The sequence below is a fragment of the Lagenorhynchus albirostris genome, chromosome 15, assembly GCF_949774975.1.
Source record: "Lagenorhynchus albirostris chromosome 15, mLagAlb1.1, whole genome shotgun sequence".
NCBI classification, from domain to species: domain Eukaryota; kingdom Metazoa; phylum Chordata; class Mammalia; order Artiodactyla; family Delphinidae; genus Lagenorhynchus; species Lagenorhynchus albirostris.
In genome coordinates this window covers 18,614,484-18,626,946 of record NC_083109.1, presented here as the reverse complement: position 1 = coordinate 18,626,946, position 12,463 = coordinate 18,614,484, and the positions used below count along the sequence as shown (strand labels likewise).

Below are 12,463 nucleotides of genomic sequence, written 5' to 3'. Positions count from 1 at the left end.
CTGACTCTTATACAAGGGCAGCGATGTATTCAACTGAAACCATCTCCAGCCTCCCAGGGCTGGCGAGGTAATACAGTTCTGGACAATGAGATGTAACAGCAGTCTATCAGGGATATCTGGAAAAGTTCTGCTCTCTTGAAAAAAGTGTCACACCTTCCTTCCTTATTTTTCCTACCTGGGGTCTGAAGTATCCATCTTGGAAGCAAGAGCGTGTGAACCACACTCACTGAGGATGGGGGAGCAGAGAGACAGAAGGGACCTGGGACTCTCATGTCACCATGAAGCCACCTCACTAGTCCTGGGATACCCATGTCTGGAAAACAAACCTCTGCTGGGGCTGGGGGTGGGCAGGGGGCACTGTCACAAGCAGCTAGATGGTACCAGGAGATAAACACATTCTCTACCAAGACGACTTACCTGAAGGATAGCAGGATGAGTCCTGCCACATTTAAGAGACTCGCCATTTTACAGTCAAATCTCATATATTCCTTATTTTCCTTTTCAGAACTCACACACACAAAAATGTGGTAAAGAGAAACACTGAGAACTAAATCAACAACTGAGGTGAAGCGCAAACAAAACACACCAGCAAAGGTATAAACATAGAACCCTTGGAGCTAGACCACCAGTAGGAGGCAGTGGTGCTACCCCTTGTCCCCACGGCCCTCCATCCCAGGGGAAATTACAGAGCTTCAATGCTCTCCTGCATGATTTGTAGGCACCTAGTTTGTTCTGTACTTTTTAACACATTTGAGGTGAACAAAAGCCTACAAGAAACAAGTAGTCAGGTTCAGAAAAATTTTAAACAGACACAGATCCCAATGACTGTGATGGGTAGAAAGGCGGAGTCTCCAAACAGTGACAGATTTCCAACTGATTCCAGCCCTCAATTCACTGTTGTCAGGTGCAAGTCCAGAACCTTACACCACGTCTTTACAATCACGTGAAAATTAAATAGCTGGTACAAAGAACCAACATAATGTTGATTCCTCTCTTGATCCTTATATTACTCTTTCAAATTATTAGTTCTATTACATTTTAAAGGTACATTTTCTTTAATACTTTGAAATACTATTTGTACCTGAATGAAAATCTACATCATCAGAGAGGTTAAAAAATCACCTATAGTCCCACAAGAACCCAGCCACGTCTAGCATGCTGGGACACTTCCCCAGTTCATTTTCTACACATGAGTATTTTATTTCACGTCCAGCAATTTTACATTTCTCCTGGCACACAGAAAGTCTGTATCCGCTGGCCACCTACTCATCAGAAGAGGAATCAGGGGCTCTCAGTGCAGTATGGATCAGTGGGCACTGACTGGGAAGCTGCCCTCCCTCAACTATCTCCTTTGCAGGCCTACTTTGGAATCTGAAATTTCCAGCTCCAGATTTATCCTTTGGGGAGAGGTATCAACCCCTCTGAAAATGTAAACACCTCTGGGAAAGAACGCCGATAATTGCTCATTGCACTGTTATTTCCACTGCGTGGTTCAAAAGCCCTGAGCACTTTTCCTTCCCCAGGGCCTGGCCTGGTGTGTAGGGCTCAATAAATGTGTCATAAGTCAGTCAAGACCTGGCTGAGAATAGGAAGCAAGGAGAGGCAAGTTAACAGCATGGGAGAAGGGAGTTTTGGGCAGCAGAAAAAAGGAGCAGGGAGTGAGAAAGAGAGGACACTGAAAAGAGAGGCAGGAGAGTACTTAAAAGAAACTTGACTCACTTTATTTGGGACTGACGCTGTACTGTAAGCACCTGTCCCACCTGCCTCAGGTGCACCACCGACGCTCACCCCACTCTAAGTCGTCACACTTCTTGTTCCCTCTGTCTGGAACATTCTTCCTACTGATTTTATAACTTAAGATCCCCGTCCCCATCATTTAGGTCTCTGCTCAGATGTCACCTTTTTTGAAGAAGCCTTCCTACACCACCCTCTACATCAGGGCGTCCAATCCCCATTATTCTTATCCTGTTTCATTTCTTCGTAATAAGTATCGCTATCTGGGACTATCTTACTTATTTTTCCTTGTTTTTTTGCCTGCCTGCTCCACTAAAATGAAAGCTTCATGAGAGCACACACACCATGGGTCTCGGTCACTGCTGTGTCTCCAACACTTTAAACGGTGCCCGGCACATTCCAGTGTTCAACAAACATAACAAACATTCACTGAACGCCTGAACCATGTAATGAAGCACTCACAAAGCCTTACTTTCTCCCAGCGAGGAAAAGTAAACTAAATAGAGTTTAGTCGTCCAAGTGCAGGCATACATTCTACCAAGCAAGAGGCGGTGCCAGCGATATGATGGCGGCAGAGGGAGTGGCAAAGGGAACCGGCACCTCTGCTTTCTTGGGGCAGAGTGTCAAGCCCCTGGCTCCTCAGGCTGGATTCCCTCCTCCCTTCCACAATCCTCGGCACAGGCAGGAGCCGCATTACCCTGTGGTTGTGCTCTCGGCTAGGACACCTGCGCCCAGGCTTCCTGAATTCTCCCTTCGGGGACAACCTTATCCACAGGAAGGACGGGACCTGTGCCGTGCTACCACTGTCACCTTGTGGCCTCTGCAAGGGTGGCACGGTACCTTGCTTTTCCCACAGGCCCACTCAGCCCTCAGAGCTGGCAGCAGTGAGAAGAGGTAAAGAGAAGAAGTAAAGAAACCAGTTTTTCACTGCTCTTTTCCCTTCTCAGGCTACGGTAAGCACCCTTTGCCATTTTTTGAACTCAGGGGTTACAGGTACTATAGAAAACCTACACAAAACCTGCTGCAGCTGACGTACCAGGACTGAATCACAGCTGTCCCTCCTGGGTGAAGGCAGTTTGATTTTTCACACACACTGATGCTAACACAGACATGTTCAAGGTTTGAGAGAGGGTGTGGCATTTACTTGATCCTCTAGATAAGACCTCCCTAATAAAGGGAGCTAAAAATTGATTTACTAGAACGTACTGTCCTGGAACCTAAGGACCCTGTGCCTTCACTTGTCTGGAAAGGGGAGCAGAAGGATTTGGGAAGGGCTGATGGAGTAGACACGAGAGCAGGAGCCCTAGTTCTCTGTCCTCATATTTCCGGGAGGGAATGTCGGCTCCCAGGTAGGAACACAACAGTCTCTTTCGCCTCCTTCCTCTCTACTCCAAAGGAATGACTGATCTCATCAGTGAAACGGGAGATCCGGTCCGAGCTCCTATAGACTCACCCCCCCCATCCCCTGCGGAGGGCAGAGTCCCCCCTCTGTCACTGCAGGCATACGAGGACAGCCTCTGCTCTGCAGGTGGCTGCCAGCAGTTCTCAGTGGGCAAGGTTAACTGTGGGATGAGGGTGCACAAGTGCAGGAGTCCTCGGAAGTCTAAGTCTGGCTACAGGTCAAGCTATACCATCTAATCCACCATCACAATTTATTAAAGCTGATGCTTTGATCCTTTGCACTCCTGGGTCTATTTCTTAACTGGTTCTTTTGGAGGCAAAAGGGAGAGAAATACAATTTACTGGACTCCTCAGACTCTAACGAGACCAAAGGAAACAGGATGACATCCAATGTCATCTGATTTATGAACACCTAGGTTTTAAAAACATACATATTTCTCTAGCAAGTCCTAAGTCTCTAATTCTACCCCCAAAGCACAGGAAACCCCAGCCAAAAGACCAGAAGGCTGAATGAATGAACTTTTAATAATAACAAAAAAGCACCAGAAAAGGTAACTCTGCTCTCTGACTTCCAGCTGAGTTTTCAGACAGTGCAGCTCTGTTTCCACAGCCATGGAAGCTGGCTTGTCTGCAGGCTTGCCTCAGGGACTGGGCTGAGCCCAGCCTCCCCCTAAGCAGGTTGGCTTCCCTGTCAAGGCTCGAAGGGGGTCTGCCTAGGGGTTGAGAAGCAGTGTCCTGGCACTGTCACTGCTTCCCCATGTTGTCCCGACTCCGGATAAGCACGGACTGCACCACATCTGTCCAGGCTGTTTGAGACCAGAGTGAACACTTACATGTTCTACCATCTGAACTTGACCTCCGGAGCTATGCTAAAATTCCACTAGGGTAGAGGGTAAGACCACGCTCATAATGGGACTCTCTTTTCGTGGCCCTGATGTTTATATCAGGTAGCATGTGCTTCAATCCACTCACAGATGAATGTTCTATGCCAAGCCCATTTCTAAAGGAAATACGATCATCTTGTATCAGAGTAGGAATTGTGGTTCTTCAATAACCATGAAGAACTAAAGATGACTGAAAGCTTTCACTCATTTACAAAAAGTATCAGAATACGTGCATATGTGTGAACGACTGTGTGCAAGTTAACATGACCTAACTTCCTAGCAAGGACAGTACCAGGGAGCCACCTGGTTGAGTTTTCTGCTCTGTTAGGGATAGGAATGCATTTCGCTGATTTTCACAGCTGATTTAGCTGCAGTCCTGTGAACCACATGATGGTCTCAGCACCCTGCTCTCCAGACTCTGTCTTCTACATCACATTCACAGCACGTGGGTGAAGGGCAAATGCCAGGGAGAGTGCGCTGAGTCCGCACCATTCGGGGGATAGTCTCCAGCTCTCGTGCTCTCCTCCCCATGCCAAGCAAGCCGAGAACCTAGCTCCGTCTCTGGGGGCAACTCAGAACAGCCCACCAATCCCACTCCCCAATAACCACAGACCCAATTCCCTGCCCGAAAATTACTCTATTCTTGCCAATCCTTTCATTCCTACCTAGTCTGGTCAGACATCTCAAAAACAAAGGAGGGTTTCCTCTTGGTTACCAAGCTGTAAATAAAAATAACCAAAAAAGCAGCCAGTCTGGAAGACCGCAAGTTGAGGAATTCTAACTCTAACGTGGACCTGGGGCTGTTCACTGACATCGACACTCATTTACCTTCTGCTACGTTCTTCTACAAGTGTTCTCCACTCCTAGCTAAGTCGCCCGAATGTTCATGGTCTTTGTTTCTCCACTGAGGTTGAGTGTTAGAAGTTCAGAAACTGACTTGGCATACAGAACTCTCACACTATCCAATTTCAGTTTGGACTTTACTGCTATTCCTTTATTCATCTCCTGCTACTCCCCCAGCAGGGGCCATTAAAAACGGCCATTCCAAAGTTGCTCCCTTCTCCCCAGACCCTAATTCTGGACAGCGCCACCCACCCCATCTGGCTGGTACAGACAAATCAATCACCTCAGAGGACTTTACCTTCTCCTTCAGGCCTGGACATTCTCGTTCTTGCTTTTTCCATTTCTTGGCATTTCACCTTCAATGTCTAGACTTCACTAGGTGAAGAATGATGATTCCAAAATCTCTGCCTCTGACAGTGACCTGTCTCTAAATGCCAGCCCTATGCTTTCAGTTTTTCTCCTGAAAGTCCTTCAGGCGTGCCCAGCTAACATGGCCTCCAAACGGCCACCCGTTTCTCATACCGTCACTGGCCCAGGTTCCGAGCCTCACAGTCAGGTGAGCACTGCAAAGGAGCACAGAACTTTACAGGGGTCAAGAACTTACTACTTAAGGAACCATCTGTCTCAGGGTTGGCAAACATCTTCTATAATAGTAAATATTTTAGATGTTGTGTGCTATGAGGTCTCTGTTGCAGTACTCAACCCTGCCACTGTAACATGAAAGCACCCAGAGATAACAGGTATACAAATGGGTGTGGTTATACCCCAATGAAACTATTTTAAAAGCAGGCGGCTAGCCCGCTGGCAATAGTCTCCCACCCCCTGATCTACATCACTATCCTAATTAGGTTCTTGCTGGTGACCTGATCAAATAGTTTCTACTGATTATTATTACTTTGGCATTGACTATGTTAACTCCTTTAAAAATTGGTTATTTGAGAAAAAAAATATTGGTTATTCGTCACATCTAGCAAGTCATCTTTGACCGAAATATCCCGTCACCAGCAGAAAGGCCTGATGGTGAGCTGGCCATAGCCACTGATTTTTCAAGTTGGATGTTGAACATAGTGCCACAGACTTTGTTTTACGATGATTTTTTTCCCTGCGTTTTACCCAGCTGTCACCAACATAATAATTTAGAGCACTGGTTTTTCAGCTAGTAGATTGTTTTCTTCAAACAAAATGTTATTTTGAAACTCGTTAAACGAAAAAGACAAAGCAGAATGACTCTGTGTGAGATGGTAGGTAGAGAAGAAGCCCGGATACCCATCACCTTAGCTCCTTTTCTCTGCATCCCTTCCCGGCAGTATCCCCTAGGGCACCTCCTCAGTTTTGTGAAACAGCAGCCTTCCAACTTCTCTTATCAATCACCTGTATCATGAAAAAGGTTTTGAGGTCCCCAACGCTCTCTGAGCCACACACTCACACTCTGAGTATCAGCAGATGTCCCAAGATCCAATACACACTCAGGATGAAGTTTGCTGTTAATGATAATGGATGTAAAACTGTCATCTAAAATAGCCTTCTTGACAAGTTAGAATCTTTCGGACTGACTTATTGTGCAATCTGGCTAGAATGTCATTGTTTTTACTTTCACACGGGGTTGATGAGGAATTCTGAACCAGAAGTGTTAGCTCTGTCATTTGCTTGTTTACATTTGCTTTTAAAATGTATTAGCTCCAATCTTTGCCATAATCTTTTCAAGCCACCATTATTCAGTTTGGTTAAAACGAGCAAATTTAATCTGCAAATACGCTTAACCGGGCCCACATCAACCCTACTATGCTGCATTCACTGGAGAGCAAATGAGCTACTGGGGAAGCCTCAGTCACCCCTGCCACACCAGGGAAGTTTCCTAGCCCTCTGGGTCATCTCATGTACTGTATACGACATATGACCACCTAACAGACAAAGTGAGTGAAAACGCCAGAATCAATCCGTATGTCAAGAATTAGAGAATTAGTCAAGCTTCGTATCTTTCTTTACGTCTGATGATAAACAGTAGTTCCAATCTACATTTGGAGGCTACCACTGTGAAATACCATTTGATTTGTAGTAAAAGGGAAGAACCACTTGGATTCGTGGGAAGGCTCGATATTTACTTTTTATTCAATTGTACCCTGACCGAGGCCCTAAGCCTGCCATCTGGCCGAAGCCATAGCAATAGCATGGAGCATGGCAGACACTCTCTATAGCTAAGCCGGGCCCTGTCATGATGTTCTTGGATTCAGGGACAGCTAAGGCAAACAGCAATCATCCTAACGGTTACCTGCAAGTCATTTTGTGGGTTCCAGTCTGAATCAAATATGATGCAGGTATCGGCAGCTGTGAGATTGATCCCCAGGCCTCCCGCTCGGGTGCACAGAAGAAAGACAAAGCGGTCTGAGTCTGGCTTACAGAACCGGTCGATGGCTGCCTGGCGCAGGTTTCCCCGTACTCGCCCATCAATTCGCTCATAGGTGTATCTGAGGGGACCCAAACGAACGAAAGCCCAGGTGTTAATCATGACTTCAGTGGAGAACAAGAAACAACGCAGGAAGCTGTTGACTAACGGCCCTAAACCCGTCACTTCTAAATATGGACCTAATGTCAGAGGTCTAAAAGGAATCCCCCCTCTACATATGCAGCAGGGCAGACACCTAAAACTGCACTGCAATATGTCCCCCTCTCTCAAAACAAACGAAAACCAAATCAAAACAAAAAACCAGCCAAACTACGGAGGACTAGAGGAACTGTAAACATAAAATATCAATCCCCACTGCCCAGGCAAACTTACTCTCAAGTGTTTCCCAATTTTCTTGCACTGAATCTAATCATAAGACCAGGAAAAGCAAATAAAAGCCTCAACCATCTACTTTCAGTAGAACTCGTAACATGGAATCAGAGTTCGAATCAGGCTCCATCTGCTTTTGGATGGACTGAAAATGGGAAGCAGACTGGATGGACAGGCAGTCTTTTTATGTCTGGGTTGGTCATTTCTATCCTAACAGTTCCTCAAAGCTTCAGAGGTAGAAAGCAAAACCTCCAGGTTTGTAGCTGAAACCAAGGTCTTCTGGGCAGCATATTGCCAAGCAAGTAGGAAGAAATTACAGGAAAGGTTTCTGAGCTGTGTCAGGTTGGAAAGAAGCCAGGAGAATCTTTAGAGGAAAATAAAGTGAGGAAGCAAGCTGAATATCATTAAGAAGGCATATACCTGTGTAGAAAGTTAAGAATTAAGGGTGGAAAGCATGGTGAGGAGAAGGTAAAAGGAAAGAGAGTAGGAAATTAAACTGCTATGGGAGCCTATTAGCATCTGTCCATCCAATTAGAAAACACAGGTTTGTTTATGATGGAGATCATGTAATCAGCACAGAATTAAAACATAGTACCAATCTGGATAGCTGCTTAGTCTTATTTATTTCTTATTTACCCCTTGACAATGAACAAATTAATATGGGGATGCTACCCTGGGCCCAATTTTGACCAACAAGCAAGAACTGGTTGGTAAAGTATATGTAATAGGAACCATGTGAGAAAAGGACGACATCCTAGACCCCACGATAGTCAAGAACGTGAATCCTGACAAAAACCTTCTCAGCAGCCCAGAATCTGGGAAATCAGATCTCTAAAAATTCAGATAAACAATTGGTAAGAGACTAAGGATAGATCCTCTAGGGGTAGATGACTCTGGTGGGGAGTGGCTCTAGATAACTAAACTGGGCAACATAATCCTGACTTCCTTGAGTAAAAGGAAAATCCACGTGAGAAATCACCCAAGGAAATACAGGTAGAGAAAGCAGACCAATTCAGGCTCAGAAGGGACACGTACAAAGCAAAGACCCAAGTCCAAAAAGACTGTCTTCTTTTTACAAAGCTAGAGTGCACCCACATCTGGAATTACAGGTGCAGATTCTTCCTTTCTTCTTTTTTAATGCAATAAACTTAAGAATAATACATGAGACTACAGTAGCAAATAAAAGCAGTGGTGGTTACAGGATTGTCATGAAGGCAGACTGAGAAGATTTTGTCCTAAGCTAAAAGCTAAGGGTCATAGGTTGAATTCTATACAACTATGAAGCAGTCAGATAAAATTATCATCTTTATTAATATCAGCCACAGCAACAATATTAGCAGTAAGCTCCTAAGTGCCAAGCTCTGTGCCAGGCACTGCGATATGTGATACATGCTTTATATGCATCATCACATTTACTTCTGGCAATAATCCTGTGAGGCAGTTCCCCATTTTACACTTGAGAAAACATCAAGAACAAAAACCACCACCACCACCACCACCACCACCAGCCTCACAAGCAAAATAACTTGCTTAGTCACCCAGCTGGTAAGTGAGATCCATTTGACTCAAAAGTCCACACTCTTAACCAGTTTGCTGTACGGCCTTCACATTGTACCCTATATTTCAATGCAGTAGGAAGATTTCCCTAAAAACTTAAAAGACAAAAATAAAGGTAAGTAAGAGACTCTGGTGAACTTAGAAAACCTGTAACTCTATTGGAAGGTTAAGAAGAGAAACTACAGATATCCAAAATGACTGCGATGAATCAATGCACCTAGGAACTGAACCGAGTTACTCGTACGTTTGGCCACGTATGTGATGCAGTGGAAGAGGCACAGGATTTGGAGTCAGAAGACAGGGTTGAGATTCAATTAAATGATAGCTGCCACTACCCCACCCTCACACACGTGAACAATTAGTGCTGCAGGCATACAGGACTCAATGTTCTTTGACAAGACACCCCTAAACCAGCAGAGAGGAGCCAGATGCCCACAGATCTGAGGTGGGGAATGAGCATACTGTTAAGGAGGAGGAGAAACCAATAAGTAGAGATGATATAGCTCGGCAATCACCTAGGGAAAGAAATTCCCATAAAATTGGATAGTGTTTGGCCATCTATGATAGAACACAGTTTTAGAAATTGGGCAGGATGACTGGAACGTTAATTCTCATTTCTATCACTCAGCTTTGAGGGACTGCTCTCGAAGAACACAAAACTAAAATAAAAAGCCAGTGATCTGAGAGTTCAATTAAATTGTTCCTCACTCCCCTCACTCCTGAGCCAGATCCTTTGGCCATGCCCTCACCCCTGTATGAGCACGACATGAAATTAAATGGGAACAAAACCAAACTGACAGCTGGCGTGACAACGAGGCTCAAGAACAAAGAAAATCTTGAAGACTAGTAAATCTGAGCGAGGAAATCAGACATCATTAAATTTTCGCACCAGACATCAGTGCAGCAATTAACCCTTTGTGTCAACTGCATTCTGAACAAAATCCCTAGGAGCTGATGTGGTCGACCAAACTGTAATTCTGAGTCGCTGTCGAATATCAACAAGAAGCAGGTGGCACTCTGGAAAACCTCTGGGTACTCGGGGGGTGGGGGTGGGGGTGGTGGAAATGACACGTTTTTGGCACAACAGGAAATGTTTACCTCAGAAGGCCTGAAGGGAAATGAACAACCTCATCTCCCAGCAATAACCAGCTGGAGAACATAAAGAGTGAAAAAAACACACAAAAACCTGCCGTTCGTGACTGCCATAAACATATAAAATACTTACAATTAACCTTAATAAGAAATAAGCAGGAGTTGGCAATAGGGGTCATGTCGGTTTGGTCACCATGTCCCTAACACCTATAGAGGTCTCAGCACAAGGTTGGTACCTTATAAATATTTACCAAATCAACGGTGTATACAGAAGACCTGAGTAAGTGCAGTGAATATCATGTTCTTCAATTTTCAAAGATGTCAATTCTACCCCACTACGTGTGTAAAAGCCAATCAAAATCCCAACAAATGGATATAGGTACACATAGATAAATACAGATATGTAAATATATAATTTTTTTTTCTGTAGTGAGGACTGGAGTAGTCAGGGATATATTAAAAAATAATTCTGGGGACTTCCCTGGTGGCGCAGTGGTTAAGAATCTGCCTGCCAAGGCAGGGGACACGGGTTCGAGCCCTGGTCTGGGAAGATCCCACATGCCACGGAGCAACTAAGCCCGTGTGCCACAACTACTGAGCCTGCGCCCTAGAGCCTGCGAGCCACAGCTACTGAAGCCCACGCACCACAACTACGGAAGCTGGCGCACCTAGAGCCTGTGCTCTGCCACAAGAGAAGCCACTGCAATGAGAAGCCCGCACACCACAACGAAGAGTAGCCCTCGCTCACCACAATTAGAGAAAGCCTGCACACAGCAACGAAGATCCAATGCAGCCAAAACTAAATAAATAAATTTATAAAAAAAGAAAAGAATAATTCTGAACAATTCTGAAGTTCATCTGTAATAATATATGAGCAAAGGAATAGAAATATTGATCAAAAGATAGAAAGGGGACTTCCCTGGTGGCACAGTGGTTGAGAGTCTGCCTGCCGATGCAGGGGACATGGGTTCGTGCCCCGGTCTGGGAAGATCCCACATGCTGTGGAGCAGCTGGGCCCGTGAGCCCAGAGCCTGTGCTCCGCAACGGGAGAGGCCACAACGGTGAGAGGCCCGTGTACAGCAAAAAAAAAAAAGAATAGAAAGGTTACATACACACCCAGCAAACATCTCAATATATTTTATGCATACTGTCTTATATGAATGGGGGAAAAGATGGACTATTTAATAAACAAACAATCAAAAATATGTGGGAATAAATTAAATTAGACCCCCATTATATGCCCTCTACCAAAATTGTAGGACTGAAGACTGAAATATAAAAAATAAAATAAATCAAAGAAGTCCAATTAAAGATTATGAATTATCATGTACATTTAATTCTTTTATCTCCTCAAATGTCTAGAAAAATGATGGGTAAAGGGATTTTTTAAAAAATGCATAATAATGCCTTCCCCCCAATAAACCTACAAACAGAACAGGAGAAAATTCTGGGACTTGGAAAGTAAACCAAGTGATATTTGATTTGAAGAAAGCAGAATCCCAGGTGAGAAATAACCTAATTCAATATGGCAGAATATCCAAAGGGATCAGGCATTGGTGGCACCAGGTATCCCTGAAAGTGGAGATACAGAAAGTCTAAAAACAAGGGAACTAACTGGTTGAATATCTGTTGAAGTATCTGTTAGCCTATCCATCATCCACCCCAGTGCTGAGAGGATAAAAAAGATCTGTACCTCTCTCTACCTTAGGAGACACCACACAGTTAAAGGCAGAGGTACCATACTAAAAAAGGGAAGAGAAGCAGAGATCTTGAGACCTCCCTACCTCTCTCCACCCCTTCCCCACAGTCAGCTCCCAGTTCAATCAAGTTCCCACCCTCTGGGCAGGAGAGAGGAAGAAAAACATGCCAAAGCACTGACACTGGAGGTTCCCTGATGAAATGGTCCAGCTAGACGGACAGTGTTCACAGATGGAGAATAAGGTAGTCAACAAGTTGGCCCACATGCCCAGAGCTTCTAATCTCTGGATAGTGCCTACCATCTGGCAGCCGAAACCAGACATCTGAGGAAAGCCTCTGACCTTTGAGGCTTTGCTTCTGGTGTGGAGGGGCGAGGTCTTAACACATCAATCCTCCAGTAAACAACAACCACAAAATCTGGGCAAAATACAAAAACAAAACAAATGAACAGAAAAACCTATCTGAGGGCACCAGAGGGTTA

At 44.8% G+C, this 12,463-nt stretch overlaps 1 protein-coding gene across 1 annotated transcript in view; it reads right to left on the bottom strand.

The window, feature by feature from the left end:
• Positions 1 to 12,463, bottom strand: part of CHD6 (chromodomain helicase DNA binding protein 6) — a 211,562-nt gene that overhangs the window by 63,182 nt on the left and 135,917 nt on the right. Inside the window, exon 19 of the mRNA XM_060122500.1 lies at positions 7,132 to 7,327. Coding sequence (XP_059978483.1) covers positions 7,132 to 7,327 — 196 coding nt within the window. The remainder of the gene's footprint in view (positions 1 to 7,131; positions 7,328 to 12,463) is intronic.